Here is a 12,897-nt window from a genome sequence, read left to right on the forward strand (position 1 = left end):
CAGTGAAGGCGAATCCTGTTATAAACGATCTTCTAAAGAGAAAATTCTCTCTATACTTGGGAGGAGTCAACCAAAAAGCAAATGTTCAGTGCAGAATCCGTGCAAAAGGAAACATAATAGGTTAACCCAATATAACTTTGCCAATGCACGGAGGGGACTTCTGTAGCATCTGCTAAAACCACCTGGTCCAGGTGTTTCAGCGGCTTCTTAGGTTCTTGGAAGCTTTCCAGGGAGAGTTTCACCAGGAGCGTAATCGGAGGCTGGGATCGACTTTCCACCAGCCTCCCCTTCACGCCGTTGCGGCTTCGCCTGTTCAAACGCCTAAAAGAGGTAACCGAAAGCTGTAAGGGGCGTCCGTGGAGGGAAAGATGAGGAAAAAAATCTCCTCCGCTGGACAAGGCAACTTAAAGAGATCTGGGAGGGGGACGGATAGACGGACGAGAAGGCTGTGTGATCGCAATGCTAGTCATCTTGTTTTTCTTTTGGCGATTCCTGCAAAGCCTCCGAGGGGTTGAAAACGAGCCCCTCCAAGAGCGGGCCTTACGTACTTTGGGAGAAAGAGAAGCGAAAGAGATGCGTTTGATTTCAGTGATTCGTTTTAGCCTGGGAATGACAGGACTTTATAAACTTAGATAATTGTCCTCTCGTCTCTGAACAAGCAGAAGGTTCCTGGCCCCAAACTGTTATTTGTTGCAACAGTTGAAGGAACAAGGAAGAAGATTTACTTGCGGTCCTCGATTAAGGTGAGTAAATCCCTCCTTTTAGTAGGTGGGGGAGCCCCGCCCTCCATTTGTTCTCTTTAAGGAAACTTTCGTTTCCCCTGAGGCTTCCCTGTACTTCGTCTTGAGCGGTCGCCGTGAGTAAATTCTGATTACTTCTTTAAAAATTAATCTGGAATTAATAGGTGGACCATCCCGTGCCTGCCGGTTCTCCCCTGCAGCCATCCACCCGCGGTCCTCTCAGCCACCTGAGGTCTTCTAGATGGGAGGATTTCAGGGGAGAATTAGCGGACAGGAAAGAGTTTGCAGTTAATCTTGTGATGGATGTGCCCAACGCGCGCAAAGGCGCCGTGTAAACTTACTAAGATTCAATATTGAAGTCCACCATTCAAAAGAATGTAGATGGGTCGATTCTCACTTAACGTTGACTTCCAATTAATACAGCTCAAAAGGGAAGTAGCTTCCTCTTAAGGGCTGTACAAATCCTAACTGGTGGGATTAATTCGGGGCCTTTGGTCAGAGTTTTAAAAATCCGGAGGGCTATTAGATGTGATGGCAGTTGGAATTTTACTGTACCCCTTCCCTGCTTTCTGAGGTTGTCCAGAGTTTTGTTAGGAAACCCAGGCTGATGGTCCAGTTGTGTCCTGATAAGAAACCTCACCACATCAATGAAGCAAAGGTGGGATACAGATCCTGTTCTTGTGTCTTTCCCAGTAACTTATGTCCCAATCAGTATGACTTTCCTGGAAGATGGCAATCAACATGATCATCCATGCTTGATGCCTTTAGATCCATGTGCCAGTAATAGGACAAGAGGGAAGTACAATAAAACCTTGCCCAAATGGAAATGCCATTTAGCTGGGGATTCCGAGGTGGTGCTAAGATCAGAAAGAGACCTTTTGCATTGGAAAATATTATGTTCTCTCTGTTCTCCTTAACTTTTTCTCAACTGATGTCCATGGAGATTCTCAATCTTCCAGGTCATGGTTGTCCCAAAGATGCTTTTCAAAAGGCAACTGGAGTCTTTTGGGGTTTTTTCCTTGAAAACATTTCACTTCTCAAGTAAGAAGCTTCTTTGGTTCTGGCTAAATGGTGGGCAAAAGGAGGATTTCTATCCCTGAGAAAGTCGTATGTTTTTACTACCTGTTCCCTGAACCCTTCTGGCAATCTTCTTCAGTTTCGCTGCAGGCAAATGTTATCTCGTAAAGTGACATTAAGGAGAAGGACCAGAACTTGATGTTAAGACCTTAACTTCTCCTCACTTGTTTGTTTGCAGGTAACTTGGCTGTGGCAACACTTCCAGCAAGCATGGCCAGTGAAACCACAGTTGTCATCCCCTCGGACGGAGCGAACATAATCCAAATGGCTCCTGGATTGCCCAGTGTTGCTCTTCAGGCATCTGGAGCAACTCCATATCCTCAGTATGGAGCTCAGCAACTTGGGATTTCCACCAGTGCTCCTCAACAAGTCCCACAAGGGAATCCTTTGGAGGGATTCCTGAAGGCTGAACCTAAAGTGCTTGGGGTATGCATGCTTTGTTATGTTCCTCTTTGAAGTCCATTAAAGTTTTAGAGCTATGTAGAGACCCAAGAGCCCCACTGTGCTGTCCAGACAGTATATAGGTAATGGGAATTGAGTTAGTTAAGTTAGAATTGGGAGCTGTCCCCTTAAGGGAATGCCTCATGGTAAATGTAGTTAATGCATCCTGGGAAATGTAGTTCATGTCATGTGGTCACATCTGAAATCCTGATTGGTCACTGAATTGACCCTTGATTGGGTTGGGGGAGGTTGCTTCACTCTTGCCTGGACCCCAGCAGCGTGCTGGTGCCTCATCCCCCTTGCTCCTTCGTTATGGGATGAAAGATCACTATTCTTTTACACTATGAAGTCAGCTACGCAAAGAATTGGACATTAGATGGATCTTGACATAACCGTGAGTTATATTTGAGGATGCCTGGTGACCCAATAAAGAAACTTTGTATGGAAGCCTTTGTAGAGTTGTCTGTCTGTCTTTATATTCCACCAGCAGTCTAAAGACAGAACACCCACACTGAAGTTATGGAGTTTGCCTTGTCTGTTGTCTGGTTCTGGAATCTACTCCAAAAATCTCTATTCTTCCTGGTAGTTTCATTTGTGTTTCTACAAAACGTTTTGACTCGGATATTCATTCTTTTGCTTTGCTCTTTAACGGAGAAAGAGCTTAGCCATGGTTTCAGCCATGTCTCTTTGTCTCCCTTCCCTCTGAGAAGTGGAACTGTTGGGCATTTCTCCAGAAGAACTTGGTCATGGATTGGTTCCAGCCCAAGCCGGTTGAAGTCACTTTGTGCTTATGACCGTGCGTAACTTCCTGCTGCAGAGGAGTCTGCAATGAAAGAAGTAGCATTCCACTCTCAAAGGCCCATTATGATATTCTTACAGACCGTCTTCCTGACAAAAGCTGTCCCACTGAGGGTCAAACTAGATCATAGTCTGAAGTAAATGTCCAGTACATAGTGACAACGGTGTCTCAAACTGTCCCTTCTCCCCATTAGGATTTTTCACCATAGGAAACCAGGCCTTGGGTCAACATCTGCAATGCAAGCTTAGAAGCCCCAACCCCCTTGAAGGACTTTTCTAAGATGGATAGAAATGATATCTTTCCTGGGGTGGTAACAAATCAGAATATTTTTCTCAGATTCAGCAAATGAAGTTGTCTTATTTTGTGTGTTTTCCTTCTGCAGGCTGTCGAAATCATGATTGGGCTGATCCACATTGGCTTTGGAGCTGTCTCGCTTTCTTCATTGGTTTCTTCTTTCAGGTTTCTCCCCATCTCTGCAATTGGAGGCTACCCCTTTTGGGGAGGGATATTTGTAAGTATGTGTGAATTTTTGTTGAGTCATGCACCATTGTAGTAATGGCTAATGGAGACTTATAAAAGTTCTTGTTTGCACTGGAACCTCCCTAGCCTCTCACGGGTGTCATCATTTTGTGATAATTTCTCTCTTTTATTTCCAGTGAAAATACAATCATTTGTTTTTCTTTTTCCATAGTTTCTTTCTTCTGGATCACTTTGTGTAGCAGCTGCGAACCTTCCAAATCGTAGTTTGGTGAGAAACCTGTGTAGCATTTGAATTTCTTTTATGCTGTTTCTTTGTAAGACCTCAGGACCTTTTATTGTGTCTGTTCTCTTCAGATACTCCTCAGTCTTAAGTCAACATTTAGAAAGGAAAAGAAAAATCAAAAGCACCCCCCAAACTTCCTTTTTTCTTCAACTTTTGCTTCCAAGCTTTACTTTCATCAAAAATTCTATGTCAACAATAGGGAATGTTCAACCATCCAGAATTTGAGCCTCCCTTGGTCCCCATTCTGTGATGGGTTTCTTGCTAAGTTCCCTTCCTGATGTGCAACCTGCAACACTGCAAGTTCTATCAGTTCCATGATGAAAATGAGAGAAGCCTGAGAGAGTTAATGACCATGGTGTGGGTGCTTGTTCTACCAGAGCTTCCTTAGTTGCTACTAGTAATGGTGAGCTGCAGTGGCACAGTGGTTAGAATGCTGACTGTATCAAAGCTACAGGATCAGCAGGTGAACTTTTTCTGCCCTCAAAACATTCAACCAGAGGGCAATTCCAAAAAAGAGAATTATTTCAAAATGCAGAAAATGAAGCCTTCAAATCTCTGTCAATTCTGGAAGTGATAATCCCAATATCCATAGCAAACATGAAGCTAGGAAAAAGTGTTAACTGGATTTCCCCAAACCAGAATAATATCAAAATACATCTTTAACCACGGTGATGCAGTGGTTAAAATACTGCAGGCTACTGCAGTTAGTACTGCAGGCTACTTCTGCTGACTGCTGGCTGCCTGCAATTTGGCAGTTCAAATCCCACCAGGCTCACGGTTGACTCAGGCTTCCATCCTTCCGAGGTGGGTAAAATGAGGACTCAGATTGTTGGGGGCAATATGTTGACTCTGTAAATTGCTTAGAGAGGGCTGTAAAGCACTGTGAAGCGGTATATAAATCTAAGTGCTACTGCTGTTGCAAGTCCTGAGCAGAGGTATCTTCTTGCATGTTCCAATCTTGAAGCATACCTCCAACCAAGGGTGGGGTTCAAAAATCCCAGAAACCGGTTCCATGCCTGGTTGCTGAGTGGATGGTGGATGTGGCCCACCGGTACTTCTGGGAGGGCCATTTTTCGCCTTTCCAAGGGTCCGGAGGCCTCCCCTGAGCTCTGGAGGCCTTCCGGAATCTGGAAACAGGCCCGTTTCTGGACTTTTGGAAGGCCTGTTTTTCCCCCCTGCCAGAGCCTCTGCTTGGACCCTACACTTACCTGCATGTGGAGATTCCTAGGAGGGGTGGAGAGTGGTGAGAGGGGGCAGCGGTTCAATTGAAATACCGGTTCGGCAAAGCAGATGAAAACTTAACATTCAGTTTGCCTGAACCGATCTAAACCGGTAGAATCTCACCCCTGCCTCCAACATTATTCCTCCTGCTCTTCCTCCTTGACAGATGGTCCAGTTTCAGAAGTATTCCTATATGAAAGCAACATCAGAAAGAAGCCCAGCATGTTAGGAGTAAAAGTATGGAACTCGAGTGGGAATCCTTCTGGGAATCAAAGGGAGGAGAGAGCTGATGGTAGCCCTTCTACAAGAGCTTGCTTTCTCCCCTCTTGATTTAAAGTGTGTTCATAGCAACATAGAAATGTTTTTATCTTGTAAAGGAACACAGTATGGATTGAAGAGAAGAAAAATGACCATCTTGATAGAAAAATACGACAGAGCAATTTTTAAATGTTCAGAATTCTCACTACTGGCTCCAAGGATTTCTCCATTCCCACCTCTCTAGTAGCCTCTCTGTAATGTCTTATAGCTAAAAGAGCATTTAACATTAAAATTTAATGCTTAGAGCATACCTTGTCTTACAATAAATAGTGTGGGATTCCGTTAAGCAAAATGTTAAGGGATGAAAAAGTTGTACCATTTTTCCTGTCCCTTTTAACCACATGGCCTTGAATGGAGGCTGACATCTGGAAACAGAAAGAAGGAATTTGACAGTGTTAGAAAACCCTTCAAATGGAGTTGTGGGCCTTACATTTCCACTGTGGGAAAATGTGTTGTTGCTGATGTTTGATTCCTAGGATCTTCTTGAATGTTGTCTGGTTCACCCACTGACTGGTTATGTGTCATTAAGCACCCACATGGAATTTCTTTGTCACTGTTTTTACCATAGTTGGGGTAATTGTTTTTATACTTTACATTTAATAAGACTTATGCTGACATTATAATTATAATTTCTCTCCTTCTGGTTTATTGCTGTTTCAGGTGAAATCCAGTGTAGGAATGAACATCACAAGTGCTATCATGTCATTATGTGGTATCATCCTGTATATATGCGAGCTGATAATGAACAGTCCTACCAGATATTTCAGTCAGCATGACCAATCTGTAAGTAAACCAATCTTGTCTGACATTTTGACTTCATGTACAGAATCCAGAAGGAGATTATATATGCAGCCGGGATATCCCAGACTCTTTGACATTTGTTTGAAAACTTTCCTTGAATAAGTCTCAGCCCAAAGAAAATTGTTCTATTTCGTTTGAATTTGTAAAATATACATATATTTGTTAAATAAGGGCAAGCAACCTTCTGGTCATTAAGGTACAAAGGGCTTAGGACTTTGTAGATTTCTTTCTTCTTCTCCAGTTTCTTTCTTTTTAGTGGGGAGGGGGACAGATTTTTTTTAATGGTAAATATGTTTTAGACATATCTTTTGATTATGTCTCAGTACCCAATATTTGGTGGTTTATCAGTACCCAATGTCTTTTCATATGTATCTTTATTTTACCTTAAATTTAACTTGAGAAATGCCCAAACTGAGGGTGGAAGGAAGGTACAGCAGACACCCCATTTCTGTTGTAGTACCCTGAGTGAGTGATGGTTTCCTTACTGATTGATGATATGCTGAAAATGATTGGCAGCTAAGTCAGAGGAGAAAACCAGTCTGTAACAGGTGGGATTTTTTAGAAGCCAGGTAAGGGCAATAGCATTCAAGAGTAAATCAGAACAGGTGCAACAATGGTCAGGAAAGGGGATGGCCATAGGGACTAGGTATTTGATGCCTTCATTATTTTTGATGTTGACTCAAGGATGTTACACACACAGTACTTAGATCCAGGAGATTCCACACATTGAATACAGGGCTCTTCCAAAGCAACAGCTGCAAATCAGAATCTATCTGAATGATTGTAAGTGGTTCTGGGTTACAGGAACAGAGATGGTATATTTCCCAAATAAGGAAAATGCAGAATGAATTAATTTGCTTTCATTGCTGTAGGTTCTGTCCCTTGTGACTCTTGGGGTAATTCAGGAGAACATACACCCAAAATGTCCCAATGTGTTTGGGTCATCATAACCTGAATAAGAATAAGAATGATAAAGTAATGTGCATCATACTATGGCCTTCACAGCTGGCGGGAGGGGGAGGGGGGGAATTCCCGCAGTCCTTGCCATGGTCTGACCCAGGGCCTCCAACTTCCACATTGCTTCAAAGGCTCCAAGCTGACTTTCTTCTGCTAACACTACTTCCACCGTCTCGTATTAACGATATCTTTTAGCCAGTTTGGTTAGGGGAGCTGAGAATTTCTGTATTGGCAAAACTAATGTTTTAGACCAAGTGTTGGATTGTTCTTCTCTGCTTCGTCCTACATGAACAGCTTTTTGTGGTGCACGAAGGAAAAATAAGGCTCAGGTGAAATACCTGCTGCTGTGCAATGATTTAACTATTATGTGTCGATCTGAAACAAGACTGATCCCATTTGATTCTCAGTTATATCTGGAATTCCTCTAACCCTAACAAGAGTGGCAGAAAAGGTAAAATAATGCACGACTCACTTAACAACCTCCTTGCATAACAGTGGAAATTCTGGTCCCAATTGTGGTTGTAACTCGAGGGTTACCTGTACAGTGTCTCTGTTTTTCCCAATACAATTGTTTCTCTCGGTGTTTCCCAAGGGGGCAGATGGGAGCCCCTTTTAATGGTGTAGCACATAAAATAAAATAAAATACATACCACTACATTAATTTCTGAGCAAATGACAGCTATCTTTCCAAATGTCTTCCTACTATACAGAGTGTCGGTTATGGCCTGTCCTGTGTGTTGCTCTTGTTCAGCGTGCTGGAATTTTGCATCGCTGTTTCCCTGGCTCACTTTGGCTGCCAGACAGGTTGCTGTCTTGATGCCCTGGTAAATATTTGATACTTCGATAATAGCTTCAGCAGTTGTTATTGTTAAAGAATGTAAAGAAGATTATCCATTTTTCTTCTTTATATCTGCATTCCACCTACCCTGACCTTTTGTTTCTTTCCTATTACCCTGAACAATAGGTGAGACTGGCTACTCAGGGTACCTAATAAGCTTTATAACTAATAGAGGTTTGAATTGTGATCCAACACCCATTGATTATTTGCTTCTGCATATGAATAATTAGATGATGCAATTTTCTCCCAGTTTCTGTTTTGCTAGCGGTTGAATGTCATGAATATAACCCACTTTGTCTGCTCTCTTTATAATTCAGTGATGCAGAAGTTGGTGTCTCCATTTTATTTATTTATTTATTTTATTTATTTATTTGATTTGGCAATCGCTTACAAGATAACAGGTATAAGGATAAACATAGTTATGAATACAAGAAATGAATACATATAAGAAAAATAAAAGAAACAATAGGACAGGGACAGTAGGCACTTTGGTGTGCTTATGCACGCCCCTTACAGGCCTCTTAGGAAGGGGGTGAGGTCAATAGTAGAAAGTCTAAGGTTAAAGTTTTTGGGGTTTGGGGAAGAAACCACAGAGTCAGGTAGAGTATTCCAGACATTGACCACTCTGTTGCTGAAGTCGTATTTCCTGCAATCAAGTTTGGTGTGGTTTACCTTGAGTTTGTATCCATTGTGTGCTCTTATATTGTTATGGTTGAAGCTGAAGTATTCATTGACAGGTAGGACATTGCAATGTATGATTTTATATACTATACTTAAATCGGACCAAAGAAGGCGTAGTTCTAGATTTTCTAGGTCTAGAATTTTGAGTCTGGTGGCAGAAGGTATTCTGCAACAAGTAGAGGAGTGTAGAACTCTTCTTGTGAAATATTTCTGGACTTTCTCAACTGTGTTAATATCAGATACATAATGTGGGTTCCAGACTGATGAGCTGTATTCGAGTATTGGTCTGGCAAATGTTTTGTATGCCCTAGTTAGTAGTGTGATATTACCAGAGAAAAAGCTACGTAGGATTAGGTTAACAACTCTTTTTTTTTTTTGAAATAAATTTTATTAATTTTAAAGACAAACAAACCATCATTAACCATTGAGTACATAAAACCTCTTTCCATTATAAATTTTTACAAGTAGAATAAATTATTTTATACAACATAATTCTATTTTACCCCATTTCCATATGGACATATAAATATCTTTTAACAAATTTCTCATTATTTCTCTTTACTCTTATTCAATTTCATTATTATTATTATTTTTCTATATTTATCCATTTTATAGTCATCGTCTTCATTTCTCTCTGACTTGTTTACCGTTATTCTCATCCAACATTCCTCCAAGGTTTTATTAATTCTCAAACAAACATAAACACACAAAACACAAAAATGTAAAACTTCTTTTTAGAAAGTAGCTTGGCCCCAGATTACCTCTCTTTATATGGATTTCAATTAAATTCATGCTCATCTTATATACCATTACCTATCTTATTTACCATTCTATATCTTCTATATAGCTTCTCCCCGCTTTTCACTCTTCTTAATTCTATTTTATTTATTTCATTTTAATTTAAATCATTATACTTGTATCTTTTGTCCATTCTTTCCAAATTATCCATTTATCTCATTCCCTATAGTAAAAAAAAAGAGTTTCTCCTGAAATCACTAATCAAAGTGTGATGCCTTTCTATCGTCCCCCTAAATTAACATTTAAAATAACGCCTAATACCCAATCTGATTCTGCTTAGTACATTCTACCTACTAACTTTTTAAAAAGAAGAAAAAATAATAAATCCAAAATGATTAGATACATAATTAGATAATAATTCTAAATATTAAATCTTGTAACATTCCAATTATCTATTTCAAAAACAAATGCTACAATAATAAGTTTATAATAACATTAACACAATAGTCAGTTAAACTCTTTAATTAAACTCAATATTTTAGACATTCCCTTTAATATTTTGTTAAATTTTAAAGTCTATCATTACTAAACATTTCAATATTTTAATCTTTTATTAATTCTTATAACTTTCTAATTTTCTATTTCTAATACAAATACTACAATACCATCTTATGTACCTTGCAGAATCTTCTTTTTTTTTAAAAAAAAATTATACATTACCCTTTATCCCTAAAAAAAATTCCTTTTTTCCCCATCTTGTTTCATACCTTTGTGGCTTTTTTCCCCCTTTTCCCTTCCTTTCCTTTAACAACTCTTAATGCCTTCTTGGCTATGTAGTTACAGTGGGCTCTAGCACTTAGATCATTAGAGATGAGTACTCCAAGGTCCTTGACAGAGTTTGGATCATCAACAAGGTCTTGATTCAGCTTGTATTTTATTTTCTGATTTTTTTCACCAATATATAAGACAGAGGATTTATTTGTTGAGATTTGAAGTTGCCATTTGTTTGACCATTCTAATACATAGTCGAGGTCTTTTTGAAGGGTCGCAGTATTGTCTGTGGTGTTGAATAGCTTTACATCATCAGCAAAGAGAACACAGTTGCTCTTAATATGATCGCAGAGGTCATTTATGTAGAGTATGAAGAGAGTTGGTCCTAGAACACTGCCTTGGGGGACTCCACTGTTGACACGTACAGAATTTGATAGGACACTCCCAATTTTGACCATTTGTTGTCTGTTTGACAGGAATGCTTCTATCCAGTTATGCAGTTGTCCAGAGATACAATAAGATTTTAGTTTTAGTAGTAGTTTGTCATGTACCACTGAATTGAAGGCATTTTAGAGGGCTTAGTTCTAAAGATAGTTACTTTAGAGGTGTAACTACATTAATTTAAAGGATTTGTCACTTGATAACATTTTCTCACAATGCTGCCTTTTTATTTTAAAAAGGTCTTTTTCATTTTTAAAACAAGTTAATAAACTGATAGCTTTTGAGAATAAATCACAAGGATATTGTTTTTTTATCTATCCAGCTCCTCAATTAAGCTGGATCTTAGGAATAACCATACAGAAACATAAAATATAAGCAATATAAAACTCAAATAAAAACTAAAGCACAAAATTAAACCAGTCCCCAAAGGTCCTCAGGAGAAGCTAGTTCACTTCTCTTACCACTTTCCATCCCAGTTGGTACCATCTTTATTTCAGAAGGTTATCTACTCCCTACAGAGAACATTCACTGGGTGGATGAGGGACTTCCTGTCACACTTCTTGGTAGGAAGGTGGGAGATCCTGAGCAGACATTCTCTGAATGTGTGGATAAGGTTGGCAGATTTGATCAGGAAAAGTTACTTAAATGCTCATAATTTGCCTGTTAATTTATAGTTTTAAAGAATTCTCTATCAGGACTTTGAGCTATCAAGGATTTCAGCCTGTTGGTGAGACTGCTAGCATCGCAATTACAATCACACAAGTGGAGAGTCTATTCCTTCTACCTAGAATAACAAATAGATCCCTGAGTATTTTTTTTGTATTGACTGTTCTTTTCTGTTACAGCCAGCTGTGCTTTTTGTGCCTTACCAAATCATCAGACGTGGAGAAGTCACAGATGAACCAAATCCTCCTCCACCGACTTACAATAATGTGGTTACCAAATCTCAGTAAAACAAGAAGGAAATATGAGAATTATTGGCAAAAGAGGTTTCAGGAGAAGCAATGCATTTCATATTACTTTATTTTATCCAGCTTGCTTGTTTATTTTTCAGTTTTAGCCTTTACACACCAAATTAAATGATGAAAAGTTTTAAAAGTTCTTCTATTTTACTTGATACCTAATTATAATGCTCCCCAAGAAGCAAGAATTTGGGCCACAAATATCAACGTATTTATGAGGAAGTGCACTCCCTACAGTGGATAATGGAGGGTGTTTATTACTCTTTTGTTTATACTCTGGATGTTTGTTTTTTATGATAAATATGGAATATAGCTAATTACACATATTGAGTATCAACAATCAAGTTAATAGGTTGGTCATTGAACAATTGTAAAGCTAAAATCACAGCAGCCAGCTCAGCACGTTGAGTTGAAGTCTGCGTGGCAGTAAATTTAGAATACCATTGTTGTTGAATCTGCCAGACGACCACACTTCTTGTAGGTGAGCCATCAGTAAAAACTATAAGAGCTTTAGAAATAGGATTTCGCACAAAAATGAAAGAAAAGGCCAGATTTAAAGTAGTAGTAACTGTTAGGGATAACATTGTTTACCCTAACTAGTTTGGGTAAAAATAATAAATAAGTTATCATGGTTTGTTGGTTATAGTGTGTGTAACTTTAACTACAAGAATGTAATTAAGGGTGTGGTTGTAAAAGCACCATAAAAGAAGCAAGTCAATTGCAGCTCTCTCTCTTTGCTTAATGATCCCTAATTACTGGATGGATTGATGACTGCGTTTTTCCTTACTGGAACGGAGGAGAGAAAGGAGTGTTGATTTCTCAACGGAGAGAAGAGATAATACGGACTGATTTATTGTAAGTGAACTGACATTGGCTATTCAACACGGACTTTGCAAATTGAGTATCCCCGACTGGACTGACTGAAATGATACATGACTAATGGACCGTTTACTTTGACTATGCTATAATTCCTAATGGAATAAACTATATTTTTGATAGCACAAGCGTATCTGTTTTTTTACTGCGTGTTAACTAAAATACAAACTTATCTCACACATTTACCTGTCTTCCTACCTGACTACGCTACACATTCTGTTTAGTTTGTTTTCCTTAACACCCGTTGGGGAATTCAGGCTTAACAGTAACCACTATTCTAGGATCCTTGGGTAAAGAATACAATAAGTTTCCCACATATTGAGAAAAGGCTATCTGATATGATTCTGAAATCATCATCAAATGCTCATGTTCAACTTTTGTATGAGTGAAAGCTATGCTAATGAGATCCTGTCCTGTAAGATGTAAAACTCTTTTAGGACCTTTGATAATCAAATCCTCTAATGCTAATGATT

At 39.3% G+C, this 12,897-nt stretch overlaps 1 protein-coding gene across 2 annotated transcripts; it reads left to right on the top strand.

Annotated features, from left to right (window-relative positions):
- The first annotated feature begins 221 nt into the window (after positions 1 to 221).
- LOC148133249 (membrane-spanning 4-domains subfamily A member 8-like) lies at positions 222 to 11,685 on the top strand. 2 transcript variants are annotated; one of them, XM_087950592.1, is made up of 7 exons: positions 222 to 330; positions 1,996 to 2,243; positions 3,440 to 3,568; positions 3,749 to 3,805; positions 6,020 to 6,142; positions 7,828 to 7,941; positions 11,432 to 11,685. In XM_087950592.1, the coding sequence occupies exons 2-7, from the start codon at positions 2,028 to 2,030 to the stop codon at positions 11,537 to 11,539; spliced, it is 747 nt and encodes a 248-aa protein (XP_087806718.1). In that variant the 5' UTR covers positions 222 to 330; positions 1,996 to 2,027; the 3' UTR covers positions 11,540 to 11,685. The 2 variants fall into 2 exon arrangements, with proteins under 2 accessions (XP_087806718.1, XP_087806717.1); XM_087950591.1 differs by lacking the exon at positions 222 to 330 and adding an exon at positions 779 to 856.
- Positions 11,686 to 12,897: the final 1,212 nt, after the last annotated feature.

The sequence above is a fragment of the Notechis scutatus genome, chromosome 1 (genome assembly GCF_049901735.1).
Source record: "Notechis scutatus isolate UNSWTSFEM ecotype Mainland chromosome 1, rNotScu1.2, whole genome shotgun sequence".
In the NCBI taxonomy this organism is placed as follows: Eukaryota; Metazoa; Chordata; class Lepidosauria; order Squamata; family Elapidae; genus Notechis; species Notechis scutatus.

What these genes read in the sequence shown, in the direction of transcription:
- LOC148133249 (XM_087950592.1), top strand. Translation starts at nt 2,028, where the DNA reads ATGGCCAGTGAAACCACAGTTGTCATCCCCTCGGACGGAGCGAACATA. An exon ending in CCTTTTGGGGAGGGATATTT is followed by an intron (nt 3,569 to 3,748) that starts GTAAGTATGTGT and finishes CTTTTTCCATAG; the next exon opens with TTTCTTTCTTCTGGATCACT. An exon ending in TCAGTCAGCATGACCAATCT is followed by an intron (nt 6,143 to 7,827) that starts GTAAGTAAACCA and finishes CCTACTATACAG; the next exon opens with AGTGTCGGTTATGGCCTGTC.